This window comes from Amphiprion ocellaris, chromosome 18, assembly GCF_022539595.1.
Source record: "Amphiprion ocellaris isolate individual 3 ecotype Okinawa chromosome 18, ASM2253959v1, whole genome shotgun sequence".
Taxonomy (NCBI): Eukaryota; Metazoa; Chordata; class Actinopteri; family Pomacentridae; genus Amphiprion; species Amphiprion ocellaris.
Window position 1 is genome coordinate 28,596,075 of NC_072783.1, and position 27,205 is coordinate 28,623,279.

Sequence of the window (27,205 nt, forward strand, 5' to 3'; positions counted from 1 at the left end):
TATCAAGATCTACGTCAATCCAAGAGAAGTAGAGGATTATGTCTACAACACAAACTACAGAGGTATTTCTGGCCATGAAACAGAACCATATAGAGTAGAATAGAAGAGAACATCACAGAGCTTGTGTGTTGTGTTGGACCAGAATATTCCCTTTGTGTCTGAGTGTTTGTTTGTGTGCATTACTCATGTTGTGAGGGCATAAATCTGTATATATAGTCATAGTAAGGGCTTATCTCAGTTTGTGCACACAAAAGGCAGCTGACCATAACGTAAATCATTAATTTTTTAAAGAAAATTTAATTTAAACCTCTGAACAACAAAACATAAGCTATGATTTTTTTTAAATACCCGTTTTTCAGAGTTTGAAACTGTAAAAACCAAAAGAACCACCAGACTTTTAACTTTCCAACAGTCCTTGAACACATCGCGTGTGACCTGAAGTTCCATCAGGGAAATGAACCAAATCCAAGCATAAAACTGTGATTGGGACTGTGTTTGAAATTGTCACTTTATTCTATATGTGTTGATTAAAAATGTATCAAAAATAAAACTATTTGCTCCAACCACATTCTGTAAAAAAAAAAAAAATTCTGCATACCTCGCTGCAAAAATGAAGTCATGACTGACTCAGCTGTGACTAACAGTAATGTGGCAAAAATTCAGAGTTTCCAGCAGGGGTTTACAATTATCAATTTGGTAGAATATAGGATCCAATGTTCAATAATTTTTCTGATTATCAGTATTGTTATTCTTTCTTTTTACCAATTTCCAATAAAATGCTAGGACTATTTTGGTTCACATGCAGCTGCCTGTCTGTGTCTGCAGTCACTGTATGGTCTTGAGCACGATCTGATTAGTTGCCTTTCATAAGTAACAGTCAATTTACACTGAATGTTAAATGTCAAAAAGTTTTCTTTTATTGAAATGTCTGAAAACGAAGGTCTTTCAACTACATTTTGAGTTGGAATTTATAATACTCTAAATTTTGCAACCAACATTTTATTTTTTTTTAATGCAAATGAGTATCAGTTCCAAGTATATGTCTCCAGTTATTAATAACTGGCTAGAATAAAGTGAGTTTGATGCAATATTACAATTTTAGGCTCAGATTTGGTTAATTTCCCTGATTGAACTTCACATGTGATATGTTTAAGGACTGTGGGAAAGGGGAAAATCCAGTGATTCTTTTTGTTTTGAAAGTTTCTGACTCTGAAGACGAATTTGTTGGAAGATACAATCAGCATGGTGGAATATCTTTGAAGGGCTGAAGAGCAGAGTAGTGTGAAGTTTGTAGTGATTCTAAAATCGGCCTGGCCTGTAAAACCAACTGTTGCAAAAATGCAACATCAGTTTTATTTTTTTCGAATTAATTTTTAAAATCATTTTTCTATATTATGTTTGCTCTTTTTTCTATATTTGGGTTTTACAGATTACATACACACACACACACACACACACACACACAAATATATAATGTATGTGACATATATATTATTTATATATTATTTTTGCTACTTTTTTCTATGTTTGGGTTTTATAGGGTTAAAAGCCCTGAAAATAGCATGTAGAATTAGATTTTTTTTTTTCCAGTATGGGCAACATTTGTGTGCATTTGGGAAAAAATGCTATACATGTGGATCCATATTTTTTTTTCTTCATTTTTTTTAGAAAATAATAAACAAATCTCACATTTCATTTCTGGCTTTTTTGAGATGCATTTTATTATAACTGTGTCACACATCACAGCAGATACTCCTAAGTCCTTGCTACCTCCATAGATTTTAGAATTCAGTGAAAATTGAACCCACAGTGAGTAAAAAAATGTGGCAGGAGCAAAGAAACACCCAGAAAGTGCTTAGAATTTGGAGCTTTAAGGTTAGATTTAAGCTAGAAGCTATGATTACAATTAGAATAAATCAATGTACTGTCCTGTGTAGGGATGGAAAATGGCTGTGAGTGTCCTGATCTGTCTCACATGGTGGGACAACTGACCACAGGTGACTGACAGACAGACAGCAGGGGGATTATTTGGTGTGCAGCACTTGTGTCCATTGCCATCATCAGTTATTCAGCTCACGTCATGTAGTCAGTCAGCCTCACTAGTTGTGGATTCACACTGAGGTCTGTGTGTGGAGGAGAAATCATGTCCAAAGTACAACCAGATCTGCCTGAATAAACCACACAGTCGTCGGTGTGCATGTAAAAGCATGAGTTTTGGTGTTACTGCACTCTCACATCCATGTAAAAACACTATCCATGGCACTGTACGGGAGGGAAATGCGTAAAAGTTGAGTTTTCTGCGCGCTTTTCTTACCTGTAAATTGTCTGTGCGTCCGGTGGAAAACGAGCGATCAGGCCGTTAGATCCAGTCAGACTAGAGATCCAACTCGTCCAGCCTGGTGATGTGGTGCTTGCTTTGGGTTTTCTCTCCGCGACGCAACTTTTGTGGAGCAGCTACGCGTCCCGGAGCTCCGCAGCTGAGCGCACAGACATTACTCTTATTCTGGTTCTTATTTCCAGGAAGAAGAAGAAGAAGAAGGAGAAGACGCGTGATTGTGGCGTGAAGGTCAACACAAACACGTTGAGCAGCAGAAAGTGAGCTGGAGGTCCAGCCTGGAGGTCTCGGTCCAGTCAGCTGTCATCACATTAGCAGCAGCTCTTCTCTCCATGCCTACACACAACAACGCCACCCACTTTCTAGCAGACAGACCCGAGGCTGGCCCGGCTGCTGCCTGACGGAAAACACCCGAGACAGGCTCCAAAAGTCACCCGGGACACGACTAATTACACTTTAAATCAATTTTAAGTTAATAAAATAATAAACACTGATATTTCTGAGAGAAAGGCACTGGTCCTGTAACCTGTGGTAAAGTAACTAAGTATTTTTACTCTTTACTTCATTTACTACTTTAATACACATCTGAAGTCATACTTTTTCTTTTTGTATTAGTCTGTAGTACATTTAAGAGGAAAATGCAGTGCTTCTAACTTCATTACAGCTGGTGTCATTGCTATATATATTTATTGTACACAACTAAAACTAAGTTAAGTCTACTGTGGACCAAATTTAGTGTCAGTCCATACAGTCTTTACTGAAATATTCCTCTGAACTCAGACAAACTCATTCAAAAATAAACTCTATCTATCTATCTATCTGTCTGTCTGTCTGTCTGTCTATCTATCTATCTATCTATCTATCTATCTATCTATCTATCTATCTATCTATCTATCTATCTATCTATCTATCTATCTATCTATCTATCTATCTATCTATCTATCTATCAAGTAGCATCCACCAGTTACTGTATATTAATCAAACGATATAATGTATATTAAAACATTCACCAAACCCCATTCCAGGTAGGTTTAAGTAGATTACCATGAAATGCAATGAATTCCAAATTAAAAGTTGAAAAATTCAAGTTACCTAACTTTCTTTTGATCTCATGCTCCTCCTCTGCTGACACTTTCAAGAAAGATCCCATGACATACATGTTTTTAGTATCTCATAGTTGCTTTTAATGTTCTTAATATGTTAGTATTTTATATGTATTTTGTTTTGCGAATTGATTTGATACTGTCTTCATCACTACTTTTGTGCATTTTACATTATTTTTTATTGCTAGCTGCTATACGATACTGGCAGCACTTGTCTGGTCAACTCAGATTGTTTTAAAACTTTGCTATTATGAGTAAACTTGATTAGATTTAATTAGATTCAAGCCATGAATTAATGGAGTATTAAAAAAGTTGCACATTAATGTTGTGTTGATTGACATTGTTTCAGCTGTGCTTCTGAGATCTGTTGATAAAATATTTTAACATTTTGTTGTTGTTCTGCTTTAATAAAGACAATGATCTGAATGCATCTTCCACCAAAATACTGAAGAACCCTTATGGACCAGGGAGGCAACTTGCTTCAAAATCCACCTATAGACATTGAAGTTTCACTATACCACATTTTACTCTGCTTCTAGGAATACCATTTTTATGAACAGAAAGTACAGTTAAGGTAAATTTTACAATTTAACCTCCCAGTTTTAATCAGTTGCTGGTGAAATCCACCTGAGGATGAGACGATGGTTCCTTTTGTGGCAGAGGATGAACAGAAATCAACATGAACCTTTCCTCAGTTCATTACATCATTCCTGTGCAGATCAGGAATTGTTGTTCGGGTTGTCCACTCCACCCAGACCAAAAAAAAAAAAAGAAAAAATAATGTTCACGGCACTTTCAGGAAGTTACATTAAATTTGTAGGCTGGGATTTTTCTCTCGTTCTTTGTTTAGTTTAATGTTTAACAGTTTCAGATCAAATGCTGTGAATGTAACATGGCAAAAGTGCTTTTGTTCGTTCAGTCTTGGGCATTTATTAGGTCTGGTGGTAATTTAGAATAAGATTAATGCAGATACACATCTCAGCATGTCAGGAGGGAAAGTAAAAGAGCTGATGTGGTGTGAAGAAGTGTCCCTGTAATAAAGCTTTTTGTCACTCGACGGGAAGGTGCACCCTGTATTCTCTTTTGTGGCTGCTACTCTTTCATTTGGAATCATTGAGACAACAAAATCTTTTTTTTAGAGAGAGAAAATCACAGTGATTGCATAAGGGATTACACGTTTGGTAACTCTTCTCCCAGCCATGTCTATTATGTGTTGTGGTGTGAACAGAGAAACCATTTTTTTGCTGTGTCTGCAGTAATGACAGCTTCCTCATATGTGACTGTGTTTGTGCAGAACAATAGCAGGAAACACAGTCAGTTCGATGCTTTTGCCTTCAAGAGTGGCCACGGAAAAGGAAAAGACACAGGAGAGGTCACACACACACACACACACACACATGCACGGACATACCTACTTAGTGGTGTAGTGGTTTCTGGAGAAGCGAGTATTTTCTTAATCTATGCCCCTATTCTTTTTAAAGTAGCTCATCCAGGAAAGGAAGTAAAACTACTCTTGTATCTTCACTTCACACAGAAATGACTCAGTAGTATTTACATATTGTCACTTATCTGCTGCTTAACTTAAGGAAGTACAGACGATGTTGAAATCAACATGAACCATGAAGAAGATGTAGATTTTCTAGTCAGTCCTGACCCACAGATTGCATAGTAAGACTGCTACATAATTATGCATTTTGACTGAACTCCCCTTCATTCCTAAGTCCATCCTCACATAAAAACTAGACAAATATTCTCTCACCCTGCAGGTCTATGGGCCAGTAGTTTCTTTTTTAAACTGTCTCTTGGAACAGCTGGTTTGCATCAGATAGCGTCGGTCGTAATGCATCACCATTATACCATTAATGGTTTTGGTCATGGGGCAGTTTGAAAACATTACTGGTCTTCCACAGGTTTTAAGTGTGAATAAAACATATATTCAAGATTATACTAGATCTGACTAGTGCAGTTTTAACAGTCACTCGCAGAGACACAGCTGATCATGTCTAAACCAAACCAACACAGCAGCACCAATGAAGGCAACGAGTACAAGCCAGTCAGAAGCAGAGTAAGGCAGGAAGTGGTTTCGCCATCTGAGAGAAAAAAATGTGGCTGTAAAAATATAAAATGTAAATATAAAAATCTGCCACATGCCTGCGTATGCCCTGCACAATGCTACTGGACTCAGGTGCTCAAACCAAAATGCAACAAAAATTCTATATTAAAGCTACAATTTTTTTAGTGCTGAAGAAAGTTCAACAGGCACAGTGTTGATATAGTAAATGTTTGCTTTAATACTACTTAAATATGAAGCTGCTAAACCTACAAAACATCACATATCAGTGTCTTGTTTTCATGTATCTGTTGAACTTGTATTTGTACTGTATTATTCAGATCAGCGCCAGAAAGAATGAACTTTTTGATGGAAAGCCACCTTGTCCACCATCTATATCCCTCTGAGCTCATATTGTGCTCCAATGAAGCTCCAAATGCCCGCATAGAGTCTACTCAATCAATCAATCAATTAATTAAACCAGTCAATCTAAATCAATCACAAATCAACAACAGTTAAAGCTGTGCTACTTGCATTTGCAATATATCCCTTATATCAATAACTGTCAGTGTTCATTTTTATTCCCTTAACTAATTTGACTATATTTAACACAGACAATACAGAAAAACATTAAATTATATATGGAGAAGCACTGCAATAAATCTAATAAACTGTATATGGGGCATCTGGCCAAAGCTAAGCAGTTATAAAATATATTTTCAGCTTTTAGAATGATCTCACTAAATCAATGAGTAGCTGTCCTATAACTTCCTGAAAGTCCTGGTCCACCAGCGTCACAGAACGTCTCCATCACCTCTGAGTCAATGAACGTGGGTACATCAGTGTAGGAGATGCCTGGAACTGTCCGACCTCTGGTGGGCTTCATTGACGCCACATTTCAGCAAGTCTATACAAGTGCACACCAACACATGCACACACTCGTCCCTACTACAGCTGGGAACCCTCCAGATCAGTGGCTGTGTATGAAATGCCACCTTTGTCTCCCATCACAGTGGCCACTTTCACCCGAGGGCAGTATGTGGGTCTATTGTTGTCTTTCAGTATCTGCTGCCAATTGAGCGTCACTATAACGCCCTGGATGCAGAGAACACATTGGCCGCCGTACAATCATCCTGTTGTGTTTTCTCTGAGAAACATCAGCTGTGACGAAGTAGGCAAAAAAAAAAGAAAATGATTGTGCTCAGTTATTGTAGTTCCTGGACTGGATGAATTAAAGATTATTATGACTCAGTTTTATGATGACAACGGGTTTAATGTTGTGTGTAGTAAATGTTTTTTGTGCTTTCCTTCCGGATGCAAGTGAAAATCTTTCGTTTTTGTTTCATATTATCAGAAAGTCAACACACTCACAGCTGTAAATTATGAATATTTTGCACATTTAAAAACCCTGCCCGAAAATTTTTTTTTCTGTATACTGGAATATATCCAATATTGTTATTTTCTACTTACAGACAAATATGTGCAGGATACATAAAATCAGTGCAATATTGATATTTCTCTATAATTATTTCTATTCATGAAACAATCTGTGCAATACCACTGATATGTACAAGACTGCTGTTTCCATCTAGAGGAATTTAAATGATCAGAACTAGTGCTCTTTCTTATTTTATACTCATATTCCTTAAAGGTTTGTACTATGTCTTTTGTTGTTGTACCAACACTAATGTTCTCCCCCTGTGGGATTATTAAAGTCTCATCTCTCCTAAAAAATATTTTAATATTTTTAGCCTTATCCCTAAAATACTCTTATCTACAATGCCATCTCTCACCATTACTTGCTACTTTATGAACCAACGATCACATTATAATCTGGTGTGTATAAAACGTGACTCCAGTGAAGCTTGTGGCTGAAATTTAACACACCTTAGATAAATAGGCGGAGATACAAGATTAGAAACTAAAGATAAGCACAAGATAATGTCTAAAAATGCAGTTGTAAGACTTTTATTTGTATCACTACTGCTCATACTAATAGTAGCAGTGTTGCTGTATTGTTTGGCCCACTGATGCAGGTAGTTGGTACTAAAAAAAAGCTGCTTTTTGTGTACTTAGTGTTGCCTCACATTGAATAATGTGTCTGCAGCTCCCTGTTTGTTTTCGTGGAACTTCAGTATCACTGTCATAAATTCACCCAGTGCCCAGTGAAGTGCGCTTTTCCTCTTTCCTGTTCGTCAGAGACCGGCTGTTGTTGCATTCTGGAGTGGCTGTGAATGGCACAGGGAAAAACAAGCTGAGAGATCACTTGTTTAAGAGTTCAGTCCACTATGAACAGAGTGAAGTGAAGGAAGAAAAATGTACAAAATGTGTTCACAAACTGTAGAAATCATAATTGATTAAACAGTTTGGAGTCTACATTTTGAAAATTAGATCAAATAAAAGCTTTAATAGGCCTGCAATAGAATACCCATTTCATTTTAGTGTACATTGTTCTCTCTGGTGCCACCTTCAGGATGTTGAAGCTCACTCTTGTCACCGTAGTTTGTTCTGTGCATCTCATCTGTTTAGAGATTGTTTCTTGTTTCTTGCTCCTGTTGTAAAACTGCTTTAATGTCCTGCTGATTTGAACTTCCAATAAATAGAAGGTCTGCATCAGCAGTATTGTGGTTGTTGTTGTTCCTAGATGCAATCAAATGCATCTTCCCCTTCTGCAATGACAGAAAAGTGCTCTTCCACAAAGTCAGCAGTATGACACAAATCCACAAGTATGAAGGAATGAACTCTGTCGAATCACGGCATTCTAATAGTGACGTAAGTGCACTTGTGTGTGAGATGTTAAAGAAATGTGCTGCAAAATAAAACATCAGCTCTACTTAATTGTTCCTCAGATTGAAAAGCAGGACAAGAAATAGGAGCTGCAACTAACAATTACTTCATTGCAAACAATCTGCTAATTATTTTCTCAGTCAATTTATTTTTTTATGAATAAAACATGAGAAAACACTAGAAAATGGCCACCACAACAGCCTTGAGCTAAGTTTAACATCATCAAACATCTAATTTTATTTTCAGTTCACTATGAGGATAAACCACCACATGCTGCACATCTTTACACTGAAGATGCTACCACGAGATACTTGTGTGTTTTTTCCCCAAAGAAATACATGAAAGATGAATTGATTAGTTAATTTAACATTTTTTAATCAGCATAGCTCTAATACAAAGACTAATGTTGAGCATCAAAACAGATTTTTCAGTCAGAATATTAAATTTATCATCAGTTATCAGATGTAGGACACGGACAGTCAAGTTTTGCATCTCTTTCTTGTACAACAGCGACATCTATTGTTTGCAACCTGAAAGTGGAGACATTTTATCAGGAGGCCATGTATTATTTCCAGATGACCAAGAGTGATCTGAAACATCATGTAGCTTTTAGACTTAATAATGTAGATTTTCAATGAAGTCTTCACTGAAATAATAATACAGACTATATTACATGTTTACACTTAGTGGCACAACTGAGTATTTATATTTGATATAATGTGCTCAGTACATCTATGCAATATTAACCCTCACGTCGTCCTGCTGGTCAAAATTGACCCATTTTAAAGTTTGAAAATGTGGGGGAAAAAAAATACATTTTCACAGTGAAACTTCTGATGTCCACATTTTCAACATTTCTGGTAAATTTTTGAACATTTTTTGGTGGAAAAAAAAAGAAATGTTGTTTGGTTGATTTTTATGTGAATGTTCTTAAGAGAATATTAGAATTTTTACTGATATATATGTAATCACTTAGGTATTTTTAGGATTTTTTTTGGAAGATTTTTACTCATTTTTTGAAAATATTTAAAAGAATTTTCTTGCCAAATTTGGAGGATTTTTTTAAAATAAAATTTTTAAGTGAAACTTTTAAGGAATTATTGGAATTTTCTTCCTGAAGGTTTTGCAAATTTTCAGAAATTTGGGGAATTTTTTTGCTGAATTTTTGGATTTTTTTTCAGACAAAGAAACAATATTTGGTGCCCATAAATGAGGCCAACAGGAGCATTAATTTTCTTTTATTCATTGTATTGCATTTAAAAACACAATGCTCTATGTTTATATATAAAATAAGAAAGATGCAAATGTTAGATAGGAAAACATTGTATTTAACGTTTAGCGTCAAGGTTTTGCTATAGTTTGAAGCTTGGAATTCCACATAGCAATAAAAGTTTTACAAGAGTATTTGTTGTTTAAATTTGAACTAGAACTACGATTCTGCTTTACATCTTCAGTGATGTTCTTTCTGTTTTACTCTTTTTTTTTCTGCTGTTTTCTTGATGAATTGACAGTCAGTTCCAGCAACCATTTTATTTCTTTTGGATCAGGATAAAGGGGTTAATTATCTCATAAACATAGTGTTTCATTTAGTTTAACAAATGGAAATGTCTGGCTGTGGGTTCCTCAACTTCCAGTTACTATTTGTGGGCTTTGAGTTATTTCTTTCTGTTAAAAGACAGTCTGTAAGAGATTCTTTAAGCGACTAAACATGATAATTGATGTCTAGTTCAAAACAATATGACCACCATAGAATGCATTAAAAGGTTTTGTTTAGTTTCATGTTTTATTTATTTTTGTTAATCTGTTGATTTTTTCTTATTTTGTTGTTTGGATCTGATATTTTGTATCTGCCTTTTTTATATTACAATGAAAACACCATTAAAAAAACGGTTTGGAAAAATTATTCTTATTCGTTTTCAAGTGCCTTAAAGAACAACAAGAGGGGAAAAAGGAGAAGTACAGTGTACAGAGCTGGCAAATAATGACAGTAAAAACATTCTTTTATTTCCACTTTCAGCTGTCATCAAATTATAGTAATCAAAGCAAAAAAAAAAAAAAGTCCTTTACAAATACAGGGTAGCTGTGTTCATATAAATCGACACTGTTACATAAATACACCAGGTTTGCACCAATTTCTTAACACAGACACATAGTTTATACAGTTTATTTTTATCGACAAACAGAAAGGTTTGACATATAGAACCCTAGGACTACAAAGGTACATTATGGTCATTTTTCATTTCCATAATTTGTACGTGTATGCGAGTGTGTGTTTTGTGTGAAATCTTCGGTGTACGTGTGTTTGTGTGATGTCTCAGTTTATTGTCCATGTCTCATCTCGGGCCGAGCTTTAAGGGAGCCTTGGGAGACGAGAGGTTCTTCTTTCCGTGGTGGGGCTTTCCTTTCAGGTTTTGTTTCGGTGCTGTTTTCAAGTAAAAATGAAGCTGTAAAGAGAAGACATTTGGTTTGTTTTTTTTTTAAAGTGTGACTGAGCATATTTACAACCCATGAGAACACACATCAACATTTATCACAAGCTTCATCTGGTTCTGGAAAAGCACATCTGGATGATTTGTGGCCTGAGTTTTCTTCTGAAAAGTACATTGGATGGCAAATTGTTCAAATTCCTCACATGCATTCAACATATGCATCTATTTCCTAGCTATAGGCTAAGAGACAAACCTGTATGGCCTCAGCCGGTCCCACTGTGACGGTGCTGGTAGACGGGAGGTAACCTGGTGCAGAGGCTGTCACAGTGTAGGTTCCTGGTAGCAGAAGTCTGAAATAGTCGCCGTCCACTCCTGGAGAAGCACAAAAATATTTCAAAAGCATGAAGAGCTGATGCATTCAATTCGTCTCTTTTAAATATTACTGTTTTGCACAACCTATTCCTGAAGCAAAAGCAGAAATATGATTAACATACTCCAGAACATAATCCAAAACACTAAAAGTAAAGAATAGAATAGAATAGAATAGAATAGAATAGAATAGAATAGAATAGAATAGAATAGAATAGAATAGAAATACTTTATTGATTCCCAAGGCAAGTATTTATAAAAACAATATAACAATAACAGTATTTCTAATAATGAAAGCATGTATTATCAGTAAAAATGTACTTTGTGTAAAAGTAAAAGTACACACTATACACACTATTCTGAAAAACTGCCTTCTGTTCGAGTCATAAAATTATTTAATATTAATTTAGATGTTTATTAGTAATGCAATAATGCGAACAATATATTAATGTTTTACCAGATCACAGTGGTTTTATACACTGCTACATTATTCAGTTTACTGTATAACAAAACATCATATTTCATGTGTTCATTTGCAGGTTTTTAAAATCTTAATATACAAATAAAGTAGGGAGTTTTTTGCTGTACGATTTTACAAAATACAATTACAATTGAGCAATATTTCTCTATCAAATACGGTTAAGTAATTCAAATACCTCAGACTTGTCCTTAATTCACAGGATTCAAAGGATTTTATTTACTCAAGTACCTAAAGTTAACACAAGGCATATTTACTGCCTTGACAACAACCATAGGGAAAAAATTGACATTTAAAAAAAAAGAAGATTGTATTCAACATTACAAAAGTAACTTTGTGAAAAAAAAAGTCAATGTAAAAATGCACCTTAAGAGTGCATTTCCTATTCCAGTGACAGAAGTATTGTACAAATACTGACCAAACTGTGAAAAATGAATACTGTTTAAGGAAGTTATCCCTCACATTGTGATTCCACTGGCAGCCCAGTCCTGTTTTGTTAAGAGCATTTCCATCACAGACCAGTAGAGGAGGTCTTGTTCCATTCCAGTGTGAGGATTGACTGCATCGCTTGTCTCAGTTTGATAATGTAGTAAAATTCAGCTATTTCCCCCACAGTCTTTAGAGTCTTTTTGCCAAGATGTGCAAAGAACTGCCGATTTTCACTCCAAAATATAAAATTTTTCCAACAGTTCCTGGACAGTCAAGGTAGCTCTTGCTGGGTTTAATGTCAGTCCCTGCCATCATTCATGCAGATGGCCTTATCTCTCTTTGGAATGAATAATAACAGACGCTCTTCAAGAGGCAGATCATTTTCCACAAATCTAACTTGCATACCTTTTCCACTCTGGAGTCAGGGGATGAAGAGAATAAAGAGTAAAATCATTTTTGTATTCTCAGGGACTCTTACCGCTGGTCACATCGTGGTTGATGCCAGAGACTGAGATTTCAGCGTTTCCAATTGGGTTGTTGTTCTCATCATACACCATGCCTTTTATCCCATGATGCACCTAAAAAAGGAGAAAGATTTGAGTTAGTATTCCCTTTTTTCCCATGGCATGACACCCTAAAGTTCCTGAGCTAAAAGAAAAGTGGAAAATATTTGAGCTACATGAAGAAATTGCTGTGCTTTTTAGTGTTGCAACAGAACACAGCATTGATTGCAAGTCATATCAGGTCATAGATGTTATTTCCGAAGCTGTTTTCCAAAATCTGAGACCTGAGTGACCTTCCTCAGTCTCAGCAGGCTTTAACAGACATGCAGGAAAAAGCAAAACCAGAGCAGTGTCTACAGTTTGGTTTGTTTAATCAGTGCTGTGGAGACATGCCTCCTCGATCCCTCTCTTCTGGCTCCAGAAACACTGTTAGTGGCAAAATATCTTCTTTTTTTTTTTTTTTTATCTCTGTCAGCTGAAGGACACTTTGTCTTCACAACAAAGCTTCTTTTCAGGCGTGACGCAAAGGTAAAAGTCAGTTTACTTGCATTACACCGAATTTCACGCTGCTCACTTTATCCTGGAAACCCCTGCCAATGTTTACAAGAAGCCAAAGTATTAGACTCCTGACTCTTGGCAGTTGGGGTTTTTGTGTGTAGCTCTGTGTGTGTATGTGTGCATTAAGTTGTAAAATTGAAATACTTTATTTACATAGCTGTAATTTGCCAAACTGTGAGTGTGTACGTGCATTCTGACCTGTTCCAGGTATGAAACCAGGGCTTCTCGGTTGCCCAGCCATTCTCTGGGCAGCGCTGACGCCGGAGGAAACTTATCGCAGCTCAGCTCCAGAGTGATCTCGAAGCAGTTTGTGTACAGGTAGTTGAAGTCCTGCATGCCTGAAACACACACAGTATGTTTGAAATTTAAAATGAATGCATTGATGTGCAACAGTATGCCTTTTTTCTGAATCTAAAGTGGTTAAAATTGACCCCAGTTGGCCTTGTAAAGAGAGTTTTAATGAGTGATTCATGAGTGAGAATGAGATTTATTTCCCTCATAACCCTTTAGATGGACTTTTTAGGTTGGGTAGCTTTGCAAAATTTTACAATACCACCCTACTTTCCATCAAAGACCAAATGCATATGAGGCCGGCATTGGGAGGGAAGGTTCAAGGGTAACCTCACAGACCATGACATAACACTTGGAGCAAAAAGTAGCTGTTAAAATAAACATGACATGCCCCTACTAAATGAAACTGTGGGTGTTTTCATCCAATTCAAAGACTTGCATTACTCAACCAAGAACATTCCAAAGAAGAATCCAGACCAGCCCAGACCAGGACTTACACATCAAAGACTGTGAGTATTGTTTCTGCTGCACTTACAGATTATCCCAGCCCAAATTGAATACATGCCCAGGCAGTTTGTAGAACTTGGTGTTTTGCAGCTTCCAGGAACTCCGTGGCAAAATATTACTGTATGTATTCATCAAAATCTTAAGATGAAGGTTCCCAACCCGTAAACCAAACAGGGGAGGAGGAGGAGTTTGCTGTTGGTGCCAAAGCTTGTATAGCTCCTAATTTGCTTGTTGAGAAAATTGTATTAATCCTAACCCCCCTGGAAGACACTAACAGCAAAATAAAGCTATAATATTGATTGTTTTTAGTTTCATACTGGAGGAAAGTAAATCTGTTGTTTAGATGAGACATTTAAGTCATTTACATGATAAAATAAGTGCATCAGGTGAAGACGAAACTATGTCATAACATAAAATGCGATACTTAATGGATGAAAGTTTACTGAATAGACAGTGAAATATCAGTTAGAGAGTTAAAAAGGTTGTTAAGCCAGCAACACGCATGTTCAAATGGGTGACAAATTAAAGGAAAAGTCAGTATAAAGTGTCTTAGCAAGTTGCTGGGCCACCACATGTGTCCAGAACAGCCTCAATACACCTTAGTTTTGATTCTCCACATTTCTGGAACACTACTGCAGGAGCATGGAGCAGCATTTTTCCAACACATATTCCCTTATTTGGTTTCTAGATGATGCTGTGCAGAGCACTATCTAATGTAATCAAAATCCCCCACAGGTGTTCAATTTGGTTGAGCTTTAGTGACTGAGAATTCACATTTTCATACTCATTAAACCATTTAGTGACGACAGGATAAAGATTATCACTCTGATCAACTTGATTTGCCGTGGCTAGTTGTTTTACTTTAAAAGTATTTTTGAGGTTTTGGGCCACTAATAGGATGACTGAGGGGAGTTCTGTATAAGCGATTTCTGCTGTATTTCCTTTTCTTTTGGCTCAAAAGTGTAGTCAGATTGCCAAACAACACAGAAAAGGCAGAGGATGGATGATGAAAACATGCATTCAGTGTTAGTTTAATTAGTCAGCAGAGAAAACATTTCTGTAGACTTAAATGTAAGAATAAAGAATAAGAATAAACTACTGTGGTGTTGGAGACAGCTGAGCCTCATGATTCACCTCTCCAGCTTTACTAAAATCTCAAAAGTCCTCACCACTGACAGTCTTTAAGGTTGTCCATGGCAGTTTTAGTCCCCTGTCTGTGGTAAACTGCCTTCTGATGGTGGTTAATGGTCATTTTCAGAGCTGAGTTAAACTGGAGGGTCGCTGAGTGCAGCTGTTAGTGTGGAGGAGGTGAAGAGGTTAAAGGCAACAGAGGCGATGTCATGACGACACTGGGACAGCGTGCCTTGCAGGCCAGTGAAAGCATTTCATTCATGCTGAAGTTAATGCCAGCGCCTTCCATCATTTACGCAGGTGGCCTTGTCTTTCTTTGGGATGATAATGGACGTCCTTCAGCACATGGCAGCTTTGCATGTAAACGGGGAACAATCCGTTTTGTACGAGGTGGTAGTGAGTCAGAGTTACAGTGGGGTTGTGCTTTGTGGTTCTTCACATTCAGGTAGTTGACCTGTGTTCATCAGCTGTGGCTATATCTGGGTTGTGCTACATACTTCCATCTCTTTTACTGACTCAGTGTTTACATTGTGTGCTGGTGCAAGCTGGAATATTGGAGATCAATGCTTCTCTGGAGGCACAAATCAATTAGCATTTCTATTAAGAAAACCTATATTTTCCAAGTCGTTTACAATGGACCAGTTGCAGCAATGAGTGGGTTCATACCAGTTAGGCTTAGTAAACATTTTAAGTTACTTATAGTCACACTTTAAGCACAAAACACTGACTTAAATTTTAATTTATGGTTACAAGCTGATTGAACAGATGGAAGCAATCATTGCTTTAGTCAAGCAGATTTGTAGTTTATATATTATTATGAGGAAGGATTTAACCTTAATATTTAAATTTGTTCGGTGATTTTGCAATGCCATTCTATTTTTCTGCTGGAAAACACAGCTGTTGAAATGTGACACATAAATAATGGTGATTTGACTTGACTATTTAGGTCTTATTGCCTCAGTTATTTTACTTAATTTATTAATACTGGCATACTGCACAGTGTTTTTGTTTTAACTTTATCTAAATTGTTGCCTTCTGGGTGTCCTGCTGTCACAATGTTGGTCAAAGCACTGTGTAAATTCCTGATTTTAAATGTGTCATATAAAGAAAATTATTTTTATCATGGGTCAACTCATTAGTGTAGTGCATATATAGAAAGCATTATACAAGTCTAGATGTTAAATCACAACAGGCAGAAGGCCAAAAAGATATTCAATATATGTAGTTTAAGTTGCTTTGTTGGAATTGAAAACCTATAATAGCCAGCTTTAACAAAACATATTAAATCATGAAATTCAGTTGCAGTAATAATGTAAAGATAACTTGATACACCATTGAACGTTGCTAATGAGTTTCCCCCCATGTGGTTGATTTGGTGACCCAGCTGTACAGCGCCAAACTCAGGAAAAGTATCTGTAAAGATGATAAGTTTTCATAATTACAGAGGGGTTTCTTGAGCCTTTAGATTTGGATACCTTTGGACAGAGAGTACCAGCTGGCTCCATTGGTGATGCCCTCATCAAAGAAGTCTCCGCAGTTCCAGCCTTTGTGCATCCAGCTGTGAGCGTACGAGTAGGTCCTCGCCAACTGTCGTCACACACGAACACACATGGGCTCACACATCCACATGTTTTAATGCACTCAACAGATAGCGATGAGATCAAACGTGTGTAACATCTGGAGAGAATTTTTAATCAGCTTGCACACCTTTCTGAAGATTTTGTCATCTGGAGTGGCTGCATAAGTGGTTCTTCCTCGGATGCGGGGGTCTCTTGACTTGTCGAAGGGGTAATTGGCCACCACAGCTCCTCCGTGGAGATTCGCTGACAGAACAAAGTTGTAGTTTTGCATCCATTTAATGACCGCCAAAGTCTCTGGTTCGACCTGGGGAGGATGTTCAGGGAGAAAGTTGAAAAGAAAGTAAGTCTTGGGGTTGGAGGACACTGCACAAGATACATGGATCTTTTTATGTATTAATGCAGACACAGGCACACTAACGTAACTACTTTTTGCAGTGCAGTTTTCATAGGAAGTTCTCCATCAAATGTACAATTTATGTTTGTAAAATCCTTTGATGTATTTCATCCACATTCAGTTCATTGATTCTTTCCAATTCCTTAAAATATGTGAGCCAATGTCATTTAACAGCCTGTCAAACTGCCTGAATATTGTCTGTTAACTTATACTTAAGCATTACAAACTGTCTTCACTTCACCCCAGACTTATTCCAAACAACATCAGCGGACTGACATCTGGTTTTCTTTTTACTCCAAACCACAGGCTCCTCTGTTTGGCTGGTTATCTGGACAAATACTAGTTTTCTCTGCTTTGCCATATGCACATATTTTCTCTCTCTTATTCACTGTAAGGCATGCAGGTTAATCATTAGGCAAAAAATCTTTCTCAAGATTCTCCACCCTTCCCCTTATCCTTATCTCATTTTATCTGGCCTCTAAATGAACCAGACATGGTTAGTATGTGGTTAAAGAATCCTCCTTTTCTGTTTGTGAGGCATTTAAGGGAAGTATGCTTTTACAAGATTGAGCTAAGAGCTAAGAAAAGCGGCTAAGATGGAAACACGGCAGTTACTTTGGTGGAAAATCTACAATATGCAAACAACAGTAACATTTGATTGCACACCCACGACTGTTTTTAAGGTTACATAAGGCCTATTTCTTGTTAATTAATTCATCTAATTCTGCACGAAGTAGGTTGAGCCTTAGCCAGATGGCATCCCCAGTGCAGACATCTTAAACCTTTAAATTCCACTTTGGGCTGTAATTTATTTTCCCTGTCAATGCTAACTATCATCACACGTGCTCAGCCGTATATCATGTTTGGAGACAAAGAGTAATACCTCTCCTTGAATACGATATGTAGGACAATAAACACAGTCTGGCTGTTTAAGAATAATCAGTCCGATCAGTGACCTTGAACACAGTGGCTGTAACCAAGAAGCAGCATTTCTGTTTTGGGTGTTGGCAGGTATTTATCATCTGTGGATCTTTATATACACCAACCGGTGCATCCTTTGAAGTTAAAGCTGTCGCCACGGTGTAGGGTTACAAATGAAGGACACGCATTCATGCCTTTGTGCTATAAGACTCAGATAACTGCAGAGCATGCTGTCCCATTCACACATTGCAGATCATTTAGACAATTTGAAGTTAATTTTCACACTGAATCAGGGATATTCTCAATCAATAGTTAGTGGATAGGTCTGCTTCATGGTGGGCTTTTATTTCAGAGGCTGTTAATACTAAAAGAACAAACTCTGCTGTATGCTGGAGGCAGAACACTTTTCTTAAAAAAACGGATTCCGTCGTGGAGTTAACAATAAAAAATAAAATCACTGTTTGTGATAAACAGTAATCAGGCTTTTGCAATTAGATCCTTAGTGCTCTGAAACTCCCTGCCTTCTAAACTCACTAAATCTCCAGCTTTTTGCCAATCTCTTCTTTAACCTTTCTTCTTTGTGAAAGCTTGTGAGACAGTTTGATGCATGTTTTCATTTGCACTTTTGATTACTATTTATTGGGTTTTATTGATTTTACAGTTTTTACTTTCCCTGGGCTCGTATAGTTTGATCTTTTGGTCGTGGATTCTACTTTTTTTATTTTCATGAATGTAACATTGTTCAGAAAAATGCAATATAAACAGCATTTATGAAAATTATGATAGTTGGCTTTTTTATTGCTTGTTATCAGATTTGAGAATAAAAACAGTAACACCCTGGGCATCCCTACACCTCTGTATTTGTCAGCAAGCTAAAATATAGGTATTAAGGTTTATCCTACAGGCCCAAAGCATATTTTCTCACATTTCTGCTGTCTTATTTTGCCATGTTATGTGCAGCATTGCTCCAGGATGAAGGAAAAAGGGACGATTTTTCATTACACTCATTCCTCCGAATGAATGACTTGGCTCTGCCGGTAAATGCAGCATGGCTGGGCCTGCAGGCGAACACAGGGCTTGTGGCTTCATGTAGTCAGTGAAAATGTAATCCTGACCAGCATGAATGAAGTAGCTGTAACAGTGACACAGTTACTCTTTTGTGTTTCCCTGTCAGGAGGCAGTCATGTGGGGAGCTCACCAGCCCCCAGATGGAAGGATTCAGCGTTTTGGTTCCCCAACACATTTTCAATTAAAGCCAAGCAAATAGGAAAAAAAATATTAATAAAATGCTTTTCACTTTACATGGGAATAATATATTGAAATGTAAAAAGAAACAGTACTAAAATGAGTTGAGCTCTGAAGCGAAGAACAGTAACAGTCAAGGGTTTATTTTGAGAAAAGAGAAATCAATCTTTCCTTCCTTTTTTAGAGTATCCGTCCCTGATACAGTTTCCTGTCTTTTCATCAAGAACATTATGTTCTTCTTGCCTGACTCGTTGTAAATTGGCTAAGATTTGGGATTCCTGTACTGACTACATCCAAAAGCAAACAGACTCAGCTGCAGCTTTGTAATATGCATTGCTGTGTGTATTTGGCATGATGTATAAACCCCTCCTGGAAAACCCCCTCTGTGTCTGACTGTCAGCAGATATACTAGTATATACTCACATCTGGGGTGTAGCTTATATTTGGTTGATTCCTGGTTCTTAAAATTAAACTGAAACAACACAGAAGCTTCCACATAATATATTTAAACATTCAAAAGCCGCATTACATTAATATGGTGAAAATCTGTCTTTATCGTGTTTTGCATGTTTTATAGACTTCGAAGTGTAAAACAATGCCTGAGAAAATATAAAGATGCTTACTACTGCCATTCTTCTCTTTGTTCTGCACTATCAATCACAGATGCAGAGATAGTCTTCTTCCTGAAGGGGGCTGAACACTGAAACAGCCTGTTAAAACCAGGGGTTTTATAGTCATGGTGAAAGGAACCATCTTTGCAATATTTTGAGCTGAAAAACCGAATGACATATTCAGGGGAGATGTGACACTTTCATTAATTTGCTGAAAAGGGCCACATAATGGGACCTTTAATAATGCGACCTTTATATTACCGATAAGAGGTAGGGGAGGGATGTTTTTCATTATGTTTGCAGAAATGTTACAATATCCTGCAGTAATAATATTTAATGTCCTCAAACAGACAAACCAATATAGAAGAAAATCTCAAGGAGCTAATCACGAACAGAAGCCCTTTCAGTGTCTGTATGGAGATAAGACGACTGTAGATGAGACACCCCCGAGGATCTGACCTTAATACTTACAATGTACTCCTTGGCAGACTGTTAGCAATAGTTTGACAGCACACACTCTCATATTTCCCTCTTCTGTTCGTTTTACACTTCAGTGACTTAAAATAGGCCGTTCAATCAGCCAGAACCAAGCCATGTCTCTCCCACAGCCATTCTCAACCATGCTATTTACTCTGAAATATTGAGCCACAGTTTATTCCCTGTGTAAGTGGAGTGGGTTTCAATAGTCTCGGAGTGAGGTGAGAAAAATAACCACAACCAGGGCCTCTTTAGTTTTTCACTACCCCCTTGGAAAAGAGTGAGGGGGTAAAAGTAGCTATTATTTTAAAAAAGGGGGGGAAAGTGCCAGTGCTTTTGACTGACTTGGCAACAAGCACATGATTTTGAATGAAATCCCAGGTTTGTAAGCTATGCAGAGAGTCAGCCAGTACCTCAGGGTAGCAGGTAACAGTTACATTCTGAGGCCCAAGAGCAGGTCAGCTCAACTTCTCATGGTGGTGACGAAGAGACAAAAATGTTTAGGCTGAGGCTGAAAATTTTCATATACAGAGCATATATCTTATCAGGTGTTATGACTTCTGGAGTGAGAACGCAGTAAAGCAGCTCTGTTCCTCACTTTTATAAGCCTTTAGTGAGCTCCTGCATGTAAAACACACACAAAAAAAGCACACTTCGGACAGTATCTTGGATAAAATTTGGATCTTGGACCTATTTTTGAAGATTCTTCTGCTCCAGTTTGAGCTGGAAAGAGTGAAGCTGCCATTTTGCCCACCTGTGAGTGACCTCCATCTGATCCCGGTGAAGAAAAGCACAGTTTATACGTGGACATATAAGCTCTCGAGTAACACAAGCAAACACATCCATCCAAACGCCAGACGTCAGACTGTAAAAGCACACAAGCATTCGCAGCATGAAACAGACACCCTTTCGAGGGATTTGCCACTTACTGTTTGAATTTATGAACATTTTCTATTCATTTAGCTGAAGCGAAACTGGTACCGGAATCTGATCCGAACCAATTTCTTCATGTCAACAAAGCTAAAGCCAAGATACCTAGGGAGCTCTGTTCCAGTTGCTCATTATTCAGCTCCATATTCAAACAGTGCTCACACAAGCATGAGAAATGTGCTCATCCATCTTCCTCACTCCGACTCTGACCCACATAGACTTGCACTCATATATTCACATTTTGCTCAGAGACTTGACGCACAGTTTCCTCGGTGTGTATCCAGTAGCACTGACCTGATGCTCCCAGTTGTCCGGCAGTGGCAGGTGGTGGTTTCGCCCGCTGGTTTTCTCATAGTAGTACATGAGGGCGTTCAGGTCCGGAAAGTTGCGGTTCAGATCGATTTCTCTGGAGTTTCCTCGACCTACCAGGTAGCCGTTGAACTCAGGACCCTGTTAACCCACAGACAAAAAAAAAAAAAAATGTCAGGCTTTTTCAGGGTGACCTTAGTTTAGGAGTGATTGAATGATTTTGGCTTCTGACATGAGATTTCACGCTATGATCGCCTGGAAGCAGTAGAGGAAAACTGACTTATTATTCCCCAACCTGCAGGGGCCATACATAAGGCAACAACAGTAAAATATTTTCCGAGAGATTCTTCTTGGTCGAAGCATTTAAGTCACAATGATTTATTAATATCCTTCCCAAAGGACTTTAAAACATGTGAAGACGATGCAAACAAAAAATCCAAGACACAGGCTGAGTTCCCGTCACAATAAAAGGCTTTTAATATTGCATGTCTGACACAATAGTGAATGATTTTTATATACTTAAGGGCTTTATATTTGTGCTTTCAGGGAAATGTCTTAAGTTGGTTTAGACATTGAAGTTCTCTGTAGAATGAATCCCGAAGAGTTTGATGATCCCTCAGCTTTGCATCTTTTGTCATTATCAGAACAAAATTTAATTTTTTTCTAAACTTTTGTTTATGATCAAGTACCTGCAGAACCGATGACTTTCCATTTATTTCAGCTTTACTTTTGCATATGCAAATTGGCAAATGTTTGCACACTTTTGCACATTCTAAACTAGGACAGCAAATATTATTCCTGCTAAACATCAACTTGTTAAAGGGTCTTGTGATTTCCCTTTTTGTTTGCGTTTGTTAAAGAGACCTTAAATCTTTGAGTGGCACTTTAACAATGTTTTGCTTCCATCTTTATAAAGATGCTCTTCTTTGACGTGACAGCAGCATATTCAGAAAACAAACACCTTCGTTCAAAAATACTGTCATCTGGGATTCACAGTATGTCACTGTAAGCCAACTGACAGAACTGAATGACACTGGAACTCTAAACATTTTCTGATGTCACGGGCATGAAAAGACTTTCTGTTTTGTTTTTGCTTTTCTTCAAAAGTGAAATTAGTACCTGTGGCTAACACTATGTCATCCAGGATGCTGGAAAATGAAACAGCCTCGCCATTGTTGTCCAGATGCTGCTGCACCCAAACATCTGTTGATGCAACAAATTACAGTGCAGCGCGCATGTGTCGTCTGAGCGGCAGAGAGGGACTGTCATGTGCGACCGGTCGCTTCAGGATATATAATTAGTCTCAGAGAGGCTGTGTGCACGTGCATGTGTTTGTGTTGGTGAAGGTTGCATGTGATTGTTGTTTCATGGTCCATAATTAACCCTGATGGAAAGCTGGGGGCTTTAGCAGGGAGCTGATAGATGGGGTTATTACAGACATTTGCAGCATTAGTGACTCTTTGTTGCTTCCCTTAGTCACGCACACATTAAAAAAGACTCAAATGTGTTGATTTAACTTGTAGGTGTTTCATTTCACTCAGTGACTTCAACATTTCTAATATTTCTACTGGCGAGAGCATAATCAGAGAAAAATGTAGACATTTTTTCTCCATAAGTGGGGGATGACTGCTTAAGAAAACAGCCAGAGGTGTCCCCTGTGGGGGATTTTCTCTGTTTTTTTCAGTCTTTTGGCACGTAAAAGCATGTCGGGGTGTACATTACCTGTCTGGCAGCCACCTCATAGCCATCAGGGTTCATGGAGGGCAGGATGTGGATGCGCGTGTCATGGATCAGTCTCATGATCCGCTGGTTTCCGGCCCGATACTCCTCGCACAGGAACTGTGAGAACTTAATGAGAAGCTCCCGGCCGAGCACCTCGTTGCCGTGCATGTTGCCCACGTACTTGAACTCGGGCTCCACTGGGGGGGAAGTGGAGAAGTGGAAGGAGGGCAAGAGGTTAAAAAGCCCCGTAGAGCTGCCAAGCGTGACATTTAAAATGACTGCCTGAGTGAGCATATATATATATATATATATATATATATATATATATATATATATATATATATATATATATATATGAGAGCACTCACCATATAGGAATACTGTAGGCTCCTTAGCTACGCTGTCTTTTTCATGTTTCAGTGCTTATTTTTTACTCATTTTTCAATGAGTTTCATAATGTTGCAGGATGTAAATTTGGTCAACAGCTTCTGGTCAGCATTTTGAGTGAGACAAGTAAGGTAGCTGTGTTTACTTCTTGCACTTTTGTGATGAAACCACTGAAATCTTTATGTATTAAATGTTAAATATAGTATAATGGTGGCAAGTCAATTACACTGCAATATCAATGGATTTAAGACTCTGTGAAAACACTGCCAGACCCACTATTCTTTTTTTAAATGCCAGATATATCATCACTTTTTTTAGTATGCATTGCTTTTCCTTTTCAAAACTTATCACCTATACCCACAATGCAATTCAGCCACTAATAATCCATTGCAGATTTAAATGTGTTGTGTTATCGGCCTCAAGCAGAGACAAAAGGAGGCTGCAGAGCTATATTGATTTCTTTCTATCCACACTGTCAGATACATTTCACTTGGTTAACTTGCTAAACTTTAAAACAATATGTCAAACACCTCTTTCTGGATCCACAAAATAATTTGTATTGATTCTAATGTGACTTCAACGTGGAGTTGTCTAACAATCGCTACAGTGAGCTACTGGTCATGTTAGACTGAGTGAGGATGTAGCAGCAAAACTACTCCTATTTGTTTATTGGCCTTTTATTTCAAGGAGGAACATTGTGATCGCGTTTTGCATAACTGCAATTTCCTGATAAGCATATTTTCTGATGAGTGTGAGTGTGATTACAAATGATTTGGGGAAGGTCATGTGGCATTCTCATGGGCATCCGTCACTGATTGGCCGAGCCACCAATCCAAACGGTCTCCCTCTCTGTATAGAGTTGGCTCCTCCCACGGGTCCCTCCATTAATCACTGCTGCAGTGCTGATAGAAACCCCCAAACTTTAGCTACTGCTGAACACTGGCTACAGCTGAACGTGATTTTGCATCGAAACCGCAGCTCTTCATTTTGTAATAGTTTGCACTTCTGTCGTTCAAAAGAAAAAGTAAATTGTTGGCTTTTTTTGGAAGGGTTGGCTATTGTGAGGTCAAGTGGATACTTCCAAATTTATCAACCTCCTTCACTAATTGCTTCAGGCATCCAAATGGCAGCTTGGCCACTGCAATTCACCTCCTTTTCTTTAACACGGCGCCAACTGGCCTTGAGTTCAGAAAACACTGTTGGCTCTAGTGTGCAGCTTTAAACACACTCAGCAGCATGTGAAAGACATGAACTTCCTAAAGGGTACAGGAGAGTTGACCCAGACAAGACCTCAGGTCACTCCCCCCCTCGTGAAGTGTACAGTTCCTGTTTTTCACCCTTGGTCACCTTGCAACAGAAAGGCACACATCCTTCTATTCTACTGAAGGAAGCCCCTACGTGTGCAAAGACCAAAAAAAAAAAAAAAAAAAAAAAAAAAAAATGCAAGCTCAGCCACAGCCAAAAAAGCATTCCCTGTAGTCGTCCGTTTTTTTTCTCCTATTCAAATTGCAAGAATGGAAAAATCTTCCAGATCACCTACATATGATATAACCGTTTGGCTCATTTCCAATGCAAACATCAGACATAATGAGGTGATGGTTTTCAATTTGCAAGCGATATGCAAAATAAACACCTGAAGAGCCGACTGAGTGGTTAGGAGAGGAGGGGGGGGGGGAACAAGCAGAGCTTTTGAAATAGTGGGTTCAGGGTTAAAGCTTTGTTGACTCAAAGTGAACCTCTCTGTCATCTGCTCAGCTTTGAATAACACCCCGCACTTTGTCAGTGGTTGGATGGCAAAAAAAATTGAAATGAATCACAGATGTTGACTCATTTCTTTCACTTTTGCCTTTACTTTTTCAATTTGGATTTTCCACAGCTTACGGTCACCGATGTTTTGCAAAGGAGCCAGCTTGGGATCTCTCCTTGTTTTTTTGTCTCCACTGTTGAGCCACACAGTGATTCAGCTTCAAAAAGCCAAAAAAGCTTGCATTTCATCTCCTCGGGACAAAACCAGAGCCCCCACAGACTGCTCTGTCTCCTGCCAGCTATGTTCTCACTCCCAGGAGCGAGAAGTACTGAACAAATGAGCAGCCAGTGACATGGCCTATGCATTTGAAATCACACACAGTCCATTAAAATGCATTTGCTGCACCACTAGATCATTGTGCCAAGTTTGTTTATCAAGTCGGAATTCAGCTGCTGCACTCTTTATGAATAACTCCCTAGTCTTTGCAACATGCAGCTTGATTTAACACACTTTTCATTTACATAATAAAACCCACCCAACATTTTTTTTCTCTCCACTGGTCAAACAATGAATCAGGTGTTACTCACATGCTTCATGGATGCCCGGGTTATCACTGAACTCCAGCACATAGAGGTGGCGCCCCTCCACGCTGCGCCCGATGCTGTATATGCGTGTGATGTAGGGGCATTCGCTCTGCACTGCAAACAGGGCTCGTACCATGTCCTCATACCGGTGATGCTGGAAGTCTGAGCCGGACACCCGGACTCCCATCAGCCCCAGCAGGAGAGCACAGAGCCAGGGAAGAGTCCACCACTGCTGCATGGTCCCCCTCAGCCCAGGTTGTGCAGCACAGGAGAGGCCGGTGAAGAGGCTGCCTACACAACTATACAAAACACTCAGTAGCAGATGGATTTGCCTCTTTACACACTAAACATACTGCTCAGTCCCTGCTTGCTCTTTTCCTTTCTTGTACCCCTTCTTTCTCCAGCTCTGCCTCCTCCCACATACAGTCCTCACAGTGAAGAGCAAGTAAGGACAGCCCCCCGCTCCTTCTTTGTCTCACTCTCCTCCTCCAACAGCTGCTTCTCTCCCTCTCTTTCCCTTTGGGTCCTTGTCAAGTACATGCTACTTGCTTTATTAGTGCTTTCGAATGCTTCTTCTGCTTCAAGTAGTTCCCCCCTGGGCTCTCTGCACACACAATCTGAATTTCTTTCTGTCTCTGAGACACTCATTTTCTATCCCTTTCTTTGTGTCTAACTTCGTGTTCTGTGCTCCCTTTCCTGGGAAAGAGGGGTTGTTTCCACGGCACTGCTTTCCCCAACCCCTGCAGCCCTCAATCATCCATTCATTAACTCTTAAGTCAACACACAACCCCTGTGTCTGAGTGTGTGTGTGTGTGTGTGTGTGTGTGTGTGTGTGTGTGTGTGTGTGTGTGTGTGTGTGTGTGTGTGTGTGTGTGTGTGTGCGCATGCACATGTGCCTGCACTCCTCAGATGAATCAGTGTGAAAGCTCTTTCGCAACCTTTGGACTGGTTTTGTTGGTCCGTTTTCCCAAAGGGCGCGCTCACACACACACACACACACACACGTATAAGAAAGCATACCCACACATGCTCTTGTGGCCCTGAGAAGAAAGACCAAATGCTGCAATTAAACTTCTGAAAGGCTCAGGTTGATGCCAAGGCACATGCACCCCCCCACAAATACACACATATATACTGCAGAGTGTGCAAGGGGTGTTGTCAATCAAACCTGCGGGAGAAAAGAGTAGCCTTTTCCTCGCAGAATGTTGTGCAACTGCTTGTGGAAGTTTCAGAAAAGCGAAAAGGAACGGCAAAGGTGAAGCAAGAGAAAGAGCTGCAGATGGAAAATTGAGCAACGGGAGGCTTGAGAGGAAGGAGAAGAGTCAAAG

General features: G+C 38.6%; 2 protein-coding genes across 4 annotated transcripts in view; both read right to left on the reverse strand.

The window, feature by feature from the left end:
- The window catches only part of dnmbp (dynamin binding protein), a 54,839-nt gene extending 52,169 nt beyond the window's left edge, over positions 1 to 2,670 (reverse strand). For all 3 annotated transcript variants that reach the window (XM_023268298.3, XM_023268297.3, XM_023268295.3), the window contains exon 1: positions 2,315 to 2,670. The gene's annotated coding sequence lies outside the window, so the exon portion shown is untranslated. The remainder of the gene's footprint in view (positions 1 to 2,314) is intronic.
- A 7,587-nt stretch (positions 2,671 to 10,257) lies between these two features.
- cpn1 (carboxypeptidase N, polypeptide 1) lies at positions 10,258 to 26,294 on the reverse strand. Its single transcript, XM_023268304.3, has 9 exons — positions 25,881 to 26,294; positions 23,160 to 23,356; positions 21,423 to 21,578; positions 16,678 to 16,854; positions 16,446 to 16,557; positions 13,240 to 13,379; positions 12,459 to 12,558; positions 10,958 to 11,076; positions 10,258 to 10,719 (listed from the first exon to the last, which is right to left on the reverse strand). Exons 1-9 carry the CDS (start codon positions 26,113 to 26,115, stop codon positions 10,609 to 10,611), a joined length of 1,347 nt encoding a protein of 448 aa, XP_023124072.2. The 5' UTR covers positions 26,116 to 26,294; the 3' UTR covers positions 10,258 to 10,608.
- Positions 26,295 to 27,205: the final 911 nt, after the last annotated feature.